The 12,836-nt window shown below is 39.0% G+C and overlaps 1 protein-coding gene across 3 annotated transcripts in view; it reads left to right on the forward strand.

Annotated features, from left to right (window-relative positions):
* The window catches only part of LOC122888750 (glucocorticoid receptor), a 66,309-nt gene that overhangs the window by 48,306 nt on the left and 5,167 nt on the right, over positions 1 to 12,836 (forward strand). For all 3 annotated transcript variants that reach the window (XM_044223558.1, XM_044223559.1, XM_044223560.1), the window contains 4 exons: positions 2,301 to 2,573; positions 4,545 to 4,689; positions 7,541 to 7,671; positions 12,655 to 12,812. In XM_044223558.1, coding sequence (XP_044079493.1) covers positions 2,301 to 2,573; positions 4,545 to 4,689; positions 7,541 to 7,671; positions 12,655 to 12,812 — 707 coding nt within the window. The remainder of the gene's footprint in view (positions 1 to 2,300; positions 2,574 to 4,544; positions 4,690 to 7,540; positions 7,672 to 12,654; positions 12,813 to 12,836) is intronic.

Consider the following 12,836-nt stretch of genomic DNA (forward strand, 5'->3'; position numbering starts at 1 on the left):
CGGAGGATGGGGGGGAAATGAAAAATGAGACCTTGACCAAATCTAAATTCACACCTCCTACTTCTGCATTGATATTGCTTTATAGCTACTATGGCCCACGAGCTAACAGTCAAATGCAGCTTTATATGATGGGTGGGTTTCACTCAAGCCCACAGAAACAGAGCTGGGCTGTTAAGAATTTCTTGCCTTGTGGCCACTTGGGATATTGCACCTTCCTCGTTTATCACGTGATGCACACTGGCCCAAAAAGCATTTTACCAACACACAATCACTGAAAAAGGAGTGGCTGTAAAACAGTATATACACTTTTTTGAGTGTCACAAACCCCCTGAAATTACTTTTATTACCAGAATTGAATCCATTCGGTCCAATAACATTTTGAACGTCTAGAAGAGCTGAATGATGACATTATTTTATCCCATTCATGTATGCGGGGAGCCAACAGGAAATAAACAGGTATAAGGTAACAGGTATAAAATTGCAAACAATAGACAGTAGATTGTATTTTTTATGAATTATTCGAACAGTAAGATTGAGAAGCATGTCGGTATGGAAACATGACAAAAAACAACTTACATACAAACATTAAATACAGACTAACCCATTACCATTGCTTTGAACATACAGCCTCAAATGAACATTGAGGATTACAGCAGTCCTGTTCACACTATGTACATCACTGAAACATACTGTCTCATAAATCTTTTTTTACTTGCTATATTGTTGTTTTGTCTTCGAAAATGGTCTCTGCCTTTCGTCTTAGTTTTTAACTTTGTTCTGTTCCTATCTGTGCCCATAGGATTATTGTTAGGGTATTATTACTCTGAAATCGGTGATTGTTGCTTTTGGTAAAAAGATGACGCTTTGTTTTTCAGATATGAAAACACATGATCTGCTGACTTTGAAAATCCTTTTTGAATTTGTGATTTTGATGGTTTGGAGGTCTGTGGATTTGAGAAAGTCAAAATAAGACCTTAAAAGATATTGAAATTGAACAAATTGCCTCTAGTCTAGTACAGTGCCAGTACTCACTGTGCCACAGCTCTGTGGAAAATTTGTCTTCTTGAGGAAGGCCTTCCTTAAGAGGACCTTTGAAATCAGTGAAAAGGTTTGAATTCAATGTCCTGCTGAACATTTTGTTCTAAACAAGCATTAAAAAGGCTGCAGTGTGCTGGTGTTAGTCACTCATCTGTGAACGTGTGTGTGTGTGTGTGTGTGCGTGCCATTATGTATGAACGTGCTGTTCTGTACACGTATGCTGGTATGCAGGCCAGGCAGAATGAGAGAACGCCACCTCCTCACACACATTGATCAATGCATGATCCACTGTCAAGTCCCAAGTCTACCTGGTGACCTTTCACCTGATTCTGCTTCCAGGGATAAATGTTTAGGACACAGTGCAACAACTAAGCTGTGCTGAGGCTTTGGAAGATGGACATGGGATGCACAACAGCTGCTTAAGTGCTTGGAACTTGGTTGTTGTGTTATTTCACCTGATGATGTGTTCTTGGGGCATGAAAATTGCTGCCAGTAGTTTGCACAAATCAGTGTTGAGTGAGATTGCATGCAAACAGTCCAGTGTTTGTCAGGTGAAAGTAGTTTCAGAGTGACAGAAAGACAGAGAGAGGGATTTGATGAAAGTCAGCGCATCAGTAGACAGACTTCCACCAGAAAGGCTCTTAGTTGCCATAGAAACGCCAAGAGAGGAAATTTAAAAAGGTAGAGAGTATGAAAAACCTGTTTTTCAAGGTAACCTCAACCTCTTACATGTTTTGCACATTTAGTAGAAAATGTCAGAATGGTGCCCAGTTAATCTACATTTTGTGTGCAAAAATCCAGCTATTTGCTTTTGCTGTTGTTGCACTCGAGAAACTGCAAAAAATTTGAAATGTTACAAAAATGTTCCACTGAGAAATGGAATGGTTTTTATCTTAGTAAAGTGAAGACTTTATGGCTTATTACTGGGCACTTTCTCTGGTTTGTTAGAACTCATGGGGTTCAAAGTGAGTGCACAATGCTTCAAATTCAAATGAAGAGACCAGGTGAGGGTAGGCTGAAGTGAGGTGGTCGAGTTTAGATCAGGGAATGTTTTTTTCCCGTTTTAATATCGTGATTTATTTGTTGGAATCTTTGTTTGTTGGTTGTCTGTAAAATCAGAAATCATACATATGAGATGTTGAAAACAGGAGCATCTTCTTAATGCCTAAAAAGTAAAATAACGACTGCCACTGCTCACTGGTTCCCTTCTTTCATTTCTCCTTCCCTCCCCTTCTACTCCTCTGCCCCGGCCCGTCCCCCAGCGAGGAAAAACAAGAAGCTAATCAAGATGAAAGTGCAGCGGCCCTCTGGATCATCAGAGCCTATCAGCAACATGCCTGTTCCAGTCATCCCCAGGTGCATGCCCCAACTCGTGCCCACCATGCTGTCTGTGCTCAAGGCCATCGAGCCAGAGATCATCTATTCGGGCTATGACAGCACACTGCCTGACACCTCCTCACGGCTCATGACCACTCTCAACAGGCTGGGAGGACAGCAGGTCATCTCTGCAGTCAAGTGGGCCAAGTCACTGCCAGGTAACAAAAAGCTAGTTACCACGTGTTGCCTTTAGTTGGGTTTAGATGCATACCACTGTTCAAGCAAAGTGTGTCACCGGCAGTATTTCCAGCTTGTAATTGAGACTAATGTGTAGTGAAGTGGGCCAAGTCACTGATGGAAAATGAAGTCACTTGTTACTTTTAATACATGCAGCTGGTCAAGGAAGTTGCATCACTTTTAGATGGAAAATGTCATTGGTTGTGCACTTCAATATTTGCAGTTTGACTAGGCATTTAGTACGTAATGACAAGCTTTCACTTTTACCCTCCAGTTAACCAAGCATCTGTTTGTGAGAATTGTTAGCATTCCTCAGTAAAACTAAAGAACGCGAGTAGCTGCAAGTTAACTTGCGAAACAACGCGAAATATGTCATGTTTCCATTGAAGAAACAGAACTTATCATAATTCAAAATGTCACAGTGTTCCTTCTAGTGGTTAGAACAGGTATTAAGACATTGCTCTAGTCAGATTAATAACTTTGATAGGGCTATTCAGATTTAGACTGCAGCTTCTGGTTAATCAGGTGGATCATACAGTTAATGAGAAGCAAAGAATGAGCCATTGTGTAGCTGAGATTCATCATTTAGCTGATTCATTTAGCCAGTTAGTTAACTTAATTGGTGCTGTGGTGGCCACTGGGAAATTCTCCATGTCTCTTACTTAAAACTGTACAAAAAGACAAAATAAGAGCACTGCAGCACCCCCAGCCCCACCCCACCCACATGATTCTCCTTGGCAGTGGAGCCAAAGAACAACAGATGTTCAGCAACCATGTAATAAAAAGTGTGACCTCTGTAATGGCTGAATCTGTAATTACAGACAGAAGAGGAGAGTAAATGGGGGCTTATGAAAGAACAATTCTCTTTAGAAACCCAGCCTCTCCAAAGTAGTTTGATTTTGATCAGGTCATGACCAAGGTTAATATCATTTTGAATGTGCATAAAGAGGATGTCCCTACAACCTTCATTTTCTCTGTAAAGTGGAAAATTCCCTTTTTCATCTCAATTGTCAGTGTCATCTTGATTTATTTAAAGGGTATATATACAGTATATATAGTTTTGCAAAAAAGTGATCCTTGTTTCAATTCCTAGATTATTTCTGATTATCTAACAGTGTCACATTACAGCTGTGCGTGTGTGTGCATTGGAGATGTGATGTTTTAGGAGAGGGTGTCAAAAGAGGAGCAAGTCAACATCATTATTGAGTAGCTGCAGTTTTATGCCACTGGTATTAGACTGAATATGAGCTCCTGTCAAGTCATGACTCCAAAACAAAATACTTTGGGATTCAATTCATATAGGGATATATTTAGATTTTACTGCTGTCCTAAATAACTTGAATTCATGTTCATGTTCTACATCAAGAGAAAAGATAATTGCTGGGTTTAAAGGCTACCCAGTTTCATTTCCACAAAAACAAAAATGGAAACACAGAGTTTGGAATTTTAACCAGCCATGCTAGTTTCTAATCATGAGAAAGAAGGCACATGACTTGATAATCACTCAAAGTATTTGCTTGGAGATTTTCTCTTCTCACTCTAATTGTTGTACTGTTGGTCACACCAAAGATTTAAGATCAGATTTCCCAGAGAAAAACTCTCAATGAAACTGTAATGTAGAAGATTTCTTTTGTTAAGTGATTTCTCTGTGTGTGACAGTATGATGAGGGACAAACCTGGCTCTGATCTTGTTGTGTGTGCATTGTCCACAGCTGGCAGCCTGCCAAGGTGATAGTGTGGGAAAGCCCAATATGTAAAAACACCATAATCTTGCACTGTTATGAAAAATATGCAGACATCATAGTATAATAATTACTACTCTGTTGACCAACAATGTTTAAAGAACAAATAAATGCTCAAATGAAATAGTGTCATATCATTGGCTGCTCATTTAATTTGTATGACTATGTGTTTGTGCCTCTTTGTCTGTTTGGCTTATCTGACTTTCCTAGGCTTCCGCAACCTGCACCTGGATGACCAGATGACATTGCTGCAGTGCTCCTGGCTCTTCCTCATGTCCTTCAGTCTTGGTTGGAGGTCATATGAGCAGTGTAACGGTAGCATGCTCTGCTTCGCCCCTGATCTTGTCATCAACAAGTGCGTACCACAGCCAACTGTTTAATTATGCAGTCCTTTCATCTACACAACATTTTGTCAGCCTCACTTGGCTTACACACTCACCCATCTATCTACGGTATACTGGAAATGTGGCAGTTTCTGCATGTTAAGATGTTAAATCAGGTGAAAAGGAGCAGCCGGTGACACCATGTTTATCAGAGGAAGCACATGGCTATTTGCACACCCCCCAGGCCAATAGTGGAGTTATCAGGGTCAAATGATCCCAGACCTAACCCAGCTATCTAGGTCTACACATTGCTTTAAAGGAATAGTTTTGGGAAATATGCTTATTTGCCATGAGGCAATTAGGCTAGCTTAGCATACAAACTGGTAGCATGGGCAAACAGCTAACCTAGCTCTATCCAAAGTTTAAAAATATGCCTACAAGCACCTTTAAAGCTCACTAATTAACATTATTTATCTTGTTTGTTTAAACGAGTGTAGTCCCCTCCATGCTACACACAGAGAGCATGTATAAACAGATGTATTTAAATTAGAATAGAATATAAGCAATAAAATAGGTAATAAAATATAACAAACTACATACAAGTAGCACTAAATGAAGAAATAAAAAGGAAAACTAAATTATACATTTACAAGGAATATATACAGTTACGTAAAAAATATATACGTACAATATGTGTAATATTAGTGTAATATGAGTGTTTTAAATTATGGTGCAAATAGAAGACTTTGTTTTAGTGGGAATGAGGGTAGTGTAAAAGGTAGTGGTATGGTAATGTTAATGTGCAAAACCAGCATAAAGTTTCATTTCATTAATTTGCGGTGAAGTGCAAATGATGAGGTGGAGTGGAGGCGTCTCACAGCCTGAGGAAAGAAGCTGCTCTGTAGTCTGGTGGTATGGCAGCCCATACCCCTCTGTATAGCTTGCCAGACAGCAGTACGGTGAACAGGCTGTGGCTGGGGTGGGTGTTGTCTTCCTTTATTTTTTTTGTAAGTGACAAAAAGTAATAAATTGTTAATTTCATCCAGCTAGATGATTCACAATATTACCAAAATCCCACATGATGAAATTCTCATTTTACAGCTCTAAGTGTAGCAACTGTGCACATCCCAAATCCCAAAAACTAAGGAAACTGCTGGTTTGTGTTGCAGGAGTGAAATTAATGTTTTAATAATTATAAGATTATTAGTGATTTATTGAGATAAATATTTATAGAAAAGAACCCCTCATGCTTTGTAATACGCACAACAAAGCACAATTAGGAAAGAGAGTAGGCTACATCAATTACATACTGAACCGTACAGTAAATAACCTTCTGTGCTATCCACAGAGAGTCAGCTCAGGTATGACTGCAGTATGTTAATTACAAAGTCACATCACTTAAGAATCCCTGGCTGCAGAAATTGATTGTGCTTAGAAATGTCTGTGCTTACAACAGCCTTTGTAGTCCTCAGAGGAAGCAGGATAAGGCAGAGGCTCATCTCCCATTAGCTTGTCTGTTCCTATAGCACTGTTTCTAGCTTTTGAAGCTCAGATTTTAAATACTCAGGAAGTTGAACCAACATTGTCCCTTTTTATCCATTGTCTTTGATATTAACCCGTCAAACCTCCTCATACCTTAGTGGGCTTTTGCTAATTGTTTCCCACTACAGGACTTTCTTTTTTAGCCGTTACTGGTAATGGAGACCTGAAGTCTCGCTCCCTCTCCTAGCTAGCCTCCGTTACGCTAGTTGTTGTATTTCTGAAAAGCTAGCATGTTGGAGTTTGTGTATTGGAGTTTTCTGTCTATATTTCAAGATAAATGAGTATCTACTATGTGCTGGATCGTTAACCAATAACCAAATTATTTTAACCAAGCAAAAATGTTTATTTTGTTAGCATGCAACAACTACAGCTTCCATGTAGGGGTGGGTATCAATTCAAAATGTTTGATATCGGTACCAATATTATACAGTATCTGCGTTTCACTACCGATTGTATATTTACCTCACTTTATGGAACGTAAACATGTTTTTCTGCAAAGTCTAAATAAAACAGTATAAAATTAGCTAAATTATGATTTCAATCAAGAACTATTTGATCAAAGAACAAGTAGACTTAAGAATCTGATCAAGCATTTCAACCATAATTTTCATACTTTGTGCTATTACAGAAACTTTGACACACATCTTGATTACTTCAGTTGGCTAAATACTTAGTGGGGGTTCTGGTCATGGCTCTTGGTTTTAAATAACCACTGACTCTGATGTGACCATTTGGAACTTGTTTGAAGTGCAGTGTTATTTTGCCCAAAGTGCAAATGTTTTTCACTTTGTAGTGAATAGCAAGAGTGCAACAAACACTGAGCTCTTGCCATTGACAGCCTACAAACAGTTCATCCTCTTCATCAGAAATACGTAGAAAAAGCGGCCTAAGCTGTGACGAGTCGCTCCCAATGGACACTTAAACTCAGAGAGGGGGTAAAATAGATATGAAATATAAAGAAGTCATTGCCAATAGCACTGCAGTTGGTCAGAATGAATATAAAGCTCTAAACCCAAGGCTACATACTGTATGTGGAGGATGTGCTGTATTGATTTCAGCAGTAGAAAGTAATGTGGTGTTAGTGGAAGTAAGATGTGAAAATCTATCCGGACTGATTTCACAGTCCGTTTTTCTCCTGCACGGTTGTAGCACTTTCCTGCTGGGGCTGTTTATTGAGAATTGAGTAACAGGGTGAGTGAAAGAGCTTTAAGTCTAATCTGTATGTCTCTCTTCCCTCCATTTTCCTTCATTTCTTCCCCCACCGTCTCCACCCCTTCTCCAACCTCTTTTCCCTCTTCTCTACTTTCTCCCTACTCCTGTCTTTCCTCTCCCTCCTTTCAGAGAGCGTATGAAGCTGCCCTTCATGACCGACCAGTGCGAGCAGATGCTGAAGATCTGTAATGAGTTTGTCAGACTGCAGGTGTCCTATGACGAGTACCTGTGCATGAAGGTCCTGTTACTGCTCAGTACAGGTAATGGAACACACGTCTCTTTTAAAAAAAATCACAGCTGTGTTTTTCAAACTTCAGGAACTGCAATTATTCTGGGATTAAAACAGATGTCAAAATCACTTTTCCATTGTATCTATTATGTTACATTGCCACAGACTTTCCATTGCAATGTGAGGTAGGCTCAGTTTGTCACAGTAGGGTAGTATATTAAGTGGAATGGGTACAAACTGCATCGTAAATGCAAATTGCTACTCATAGTTCAGCAGTATTGATGAGAATGGATGAGTGAATACGTCTGGTTCAGGGTGCTATCTGCAGACATGTCTGTACCTAATAATGGCTACTGCAGGCAGATAGGTTAGCTGTACATGGATGAATTAATTAATTGATGACTATGTGACTGAGCTGCTTCTCTGGATCCATGAGGCACTGAGCATCTGAAAAGCAGGAAATATTTGGAGTTGGCTTCAAAGTCTGTTTTTTCTTGAAAACCAATTTACTATGTGACTCGACAGTAACTACATTACGCTCTATCATTAAAAATGTTTCTGTACTTTCATTGAGTAAACGACAAAGCAAACAATAGCTTGTTTTCTCTTGAATAATCAGAGGATTTTGATCTACAGTGCACAAGGCCACACATTTGAACTTGTGTCATATGCAGTAAAACAATACAAACTAAAAAACTGTTTAAAACACTTTAAGTTATAATCATTATGGTTTCAGTCCTGGTTGATTTGGCAACACCTTGATTTGGCAAGTGGGTTTTGAAACTACAGCTCCCAGAATTCTGTCCACCACTGATGGCAGCAAACAATAAACATGCCTTGAGTGCAGAAGAACAGCAAGTGGTGTGTCTGTTTACAGCACCTTAATGACGTGCTGGAGGTGCGCTGATTCTCACAAACTACAGTAAGAACCTGTGGCCTGCAACTTCATTCCTCCCTACAATATATAAAACTGATCTGCTGATTAAAAGCACCTTAAATGACTGTTGTCTTGTTTTGTAGACACATTCTTAGTGATCAGTGTCAGTGCTAATCTCCGTTAGAGTGCTAACCTCAGTGGGGCTTTCCTTTTGTTTACATTGGGATTATGGACTGCACCTTTTAAACGTTTCAAACACTTGTCTTGCATAAAGTCACGGGTCCATTGTTTGGTTTGACTGAGTCTTTTTATCCCCATGTTTAAGTTGCCAAAGTGTAGAGTTCGTTCAAGACTCTCCTTTTTGCACTAAAATTCAACAGTCACACAAGGAACACATTTCTTTTCATAAGAGGCAGAGACATCAATACTAAAATAAAACTTCATAAACTAGATTGCAGCGCAAATTCTCTCTCACTCTTTTGCTGTTACTGTCAAATTATGTAATAAGACCAAATCTTGTACAGAGTTTTCTGGTAGCCATCTAAAGGCATTTTGTGAAAAGATGGATAACAACACTTTATATAACAGATTGATGATCGGTAACACTGCAAGAATGTCAAAAGGTGAAATTTTCCTTCAGGGGCCTTTCATAACAACCTTATCACTCCAGTTTTCTAAGCTTTTCTAAAAAGCTGTTTTTCTGTGAAAGTACGACCTCGTCATCTTCTGTAGTCACTGTGTCAGTTGAAAAGATCTTCAAGTCTCCTACAGGTACTTAATCTATGTAGACAGCTTGTTTTTTTTCTCCCCATTAACAGGAACAGTTGCTGCCTTGACTTGTAAGTTTTGCTTCAAAAGTTTGTTTGAAAATTATAAAATGCACAGTGAGGTCAACTAAGAGTTAAATTAGTATGACTTTCTGTTTCTCATCTCAGAGGATAAAATACAGCTTGCTGTTTGGCTTATTATGTACTCACAATTGCAAATTGCCTAAATAAGAGTGCATAATGAAAAACCTCATTACAACAAAACCTTTTCCCCAATTGTGATCATTTCAGTTTTGTTGAGTGAAAATTGGATTCAGCAGAGATTTATTGTCATATTCTAAATTTATTCTGAATGCATTTTGACTTGTTGGTAGTGATTTGCTTGAGTTACTTTAAAATGTACAAATTAGTGAAGGTCAGAGAAGAGGAGGGAGACAGCAAAAATAAATCAACAGCCCTCACTTTCCTTTCTTTCTGAGGAAGTAAAATAACAGTTATAAAAGCAGTGAGCTACCAGTCAAGCTATGTAATTGTCACCATTAAAATCTCCAGAAAAACACTACACAGCATGAAAAATGTATTACTAAATCAAACTTTTTTGCAATTATGTAAATAAATGTCCCTTTGCTGAGGAGGAGAGCATTCTTTCTTCTGCCTCACTCTCTGTGAATTGCAGGGGAAAGGATGCACTTTAGAGGTGATTTGCTCATTATGCAGAGGAAATGACATTTCCATACTCAGCCTTGGTTGCATTTTTGTACCTGAGCACTGTTTCCATCTGTTCCCTGAAGGGATGGAAATATTATCAGACCACAACAACTGGTTTGAGCTGTTTTAATCATTTCTCATGCACATGAGTGAAAATCAAAGTCACCTATGGGACAATTTGATTTACTGTGTTCAAAAGTTCAAAAGGAGTTAACATCTGCACCACTACATTTTTATTAATTGTAAAAACAAAACACACAAATGGGTCATAGTCGCTCTTTTCTATAACACTTTAAGCTTTGTAAAATAAAAATAACATATTCAGTTATACTGTACTAAATAATCCAGAGTAGAGAGCAGGAAAGGGCATCTGTTTTTACTCTTTTAAAAATTGTCTCTTGGCCAAACCTGAACATGCATAATGAAGAGGCCAGATAGCACTAGCACTGTGGTATCTCCCATTTATCTGATTATGTAAATTGGACACTATTTCACCCCGATTCTGCCCTCTGTGGTTTTGCATAATCTCTAGGCCAGTTACTGTGGCTTTGCCTGGGCCCAATGCCAGGCACCAGACTGACAAGGAGTCTGTGATGTGTTGACGTGGTCGTTATGACAACTGCATATTGATGTTTTTCATCCGTTTGTGGTGTTTAGCTTTTTAGCAGTGACCAGCACAGTCAGAATCCTCAGTGTGTGTTCTTTAAAATACTCTGTACATTCAGAGTTTGATTTTTATGAGGTGTGTGTCCAAATGTTTATTGCCCCATAGATTCTCATCCAGACCACATCAGTTAGGGAACACACTGCACAGTAGCTATTGATGTTACCTTTAGTTTTGCATATTTTCCACTGCCTAGAACATTCTGGTTAGGAGGTGCGTGTGTGCGTGCATCTGTGTGTGTTTAGCCAGCATCTCCTCAGGATCCTTGTTGGGGTAAGTTTTAATGAAGTGTTAATGCCCTGTGCTGTTTCCTGCACCAGAGAACAGGATAAAGAACAGATTAATACAAATAGTAACATTACTGATGGATTTTCAGTTTGAGACAGATGTTTAAATGTGCAAAACCAGCTGTTCACTTTAACAGCTGTCCAGATGGCTGAGCATATATATACTGTATATATAAACACAAATTACACGGATACATTGTAAGGTATTCAGTACACTTACAATCTTGTTTTTTTTATTCTATTAAAGACAAAAAGACAAATACTACATAACGACAATGTCAAATTTATTTATATAGCACATTTAAAGTGCTGAACAGGATAAAATACCAAATAAACAAATATAAAAATTAATAACAAATACATACAAAGAAAGAAAACAAACATAAAAGAAAAGCAGCACAATAGAAAATGAAATCAAAGTTTGAAGCTCAACTAGAATTAAATGCCAACAAGAAGAGGTGGGTCTTTAGCAGCAACCTAAAAGTTTCTAGGGTCTGGGCAACTCTTATACGAAGTGGTAAGCTGTTCCATAGATTAGGGGCAGCCACCACAAAGGCTCAGTCACCTCTGTTTTTGTGCCTGGATCTCGGAACATCCAAGAGCATCTGGTTGGTCGACCTCACTGCTCTAACTGGAGCATGATAATGTAACAGTTCTGAAAGATAAGGTGGCGCTAGCCCATTTAAAACCTTAAAAGAAAGCAATAAAATCTTAAAATCAATCCTGAAGTGGACAGGAAGCCAGTGGAGGGAGGCCAAAACTGAGGTTATGTGATTGCGCTTTCTCCTACCAGTTAAAAGACAAGCAGCTGCATTTTGTACCAACTGCAGACAGCAAAGACGTGACTGTTCTCTACCCACGTACAAATAATTACAGTAATCCAACCGAGAAGTAATAAAAGCATGGATAACTCTCTCAAAATCTTTGGGAGAGAGATAGGACTTTACCTTGGCTAAAAGTCTTAACTGAAAGAAGCTAGTTTTGACAACTGCCTATCAAGTTTAAAGGAGCTGTCAAAAATAACTCCAAGATTCTTAATAAAAGATTGACTGTAAGATGCTAGAGGGCCAAGAGTACCATGAGGGTCATTCATTAGGTCAGGTCATCCAAAAATAACGTTGTCTTATTTTCATTTCGAGTAAGAACGTTTAAATCCATCCAAGTTTTGTTGTTGTTTAAGTCCAGCGAAAAGAGGATGGAGCCCAAAATGGAGCCTTGAGGGATCCCACAGTCGAAGAATATTCGCCTAGGTGAACAGAGAAACTCCTATCTGTCATAAGACTGCTCTCACTCCCTCCACTGTTATCTCCTCACCAACAGCAGAATCACGGTAGATTTATAGACATAATCAAAATTCAGATCCTCCTCTTAGACAGGCTATCTGTGGGACAAACTCTTATCAAAGTTGTGTTCTTGGTCTAATGTGGATTTCTTGACATGAAAACCTTTGGGTGCTTCTGTGTCAACTGCCAACCTAATATAACAACAATGTCCTGATGGCATTTTAAACCAGTTAATTTGATGTTACAAGTGGTCCACTGAGGTTGTGAGGGGCTCCAACTACAAATACAAATTTCAAATGAACTCTGTGTCACTCATTAACAATGTTTCATTTTTGTATTTTATTTTACGAGTCACTATCCTGCCATTGCCAGCTAACTTGTGCACTACTGATGTGCCTTTCGATGTCTGTGTTTGTGTGTGTGTGTAGTACCGAAAGATGGCCTCAAGAGCCAGGCGGTGTTTGACGAGATCAGGATGACATACATCAAGGAACTGGGAAAAGCCATCGTCAAGAGAGAGGAGAACGCTAGTCAGAATTGGCAGCGCTTCTACCAGCTAACTAAGCTACTGGACTCCATGCAGGAGGTTAGAAAAACACAGACACAGACT

The sequence above is a fragment of the Siniperca chuatsi genome, linkage group LG14, assembly GCF_020085105.1.
Source record: "Siniperca chuatsi isolate FFG_IHB_CAS linkage group LG14, ASM2008510v1, whole genome shotgun sequence".
NCBI lineage: Eukaryota > Metazoa > Chordata > Actinopteri > Centrarchiformes > Sinipercidae > Siniperca > Siniperca chuatsi.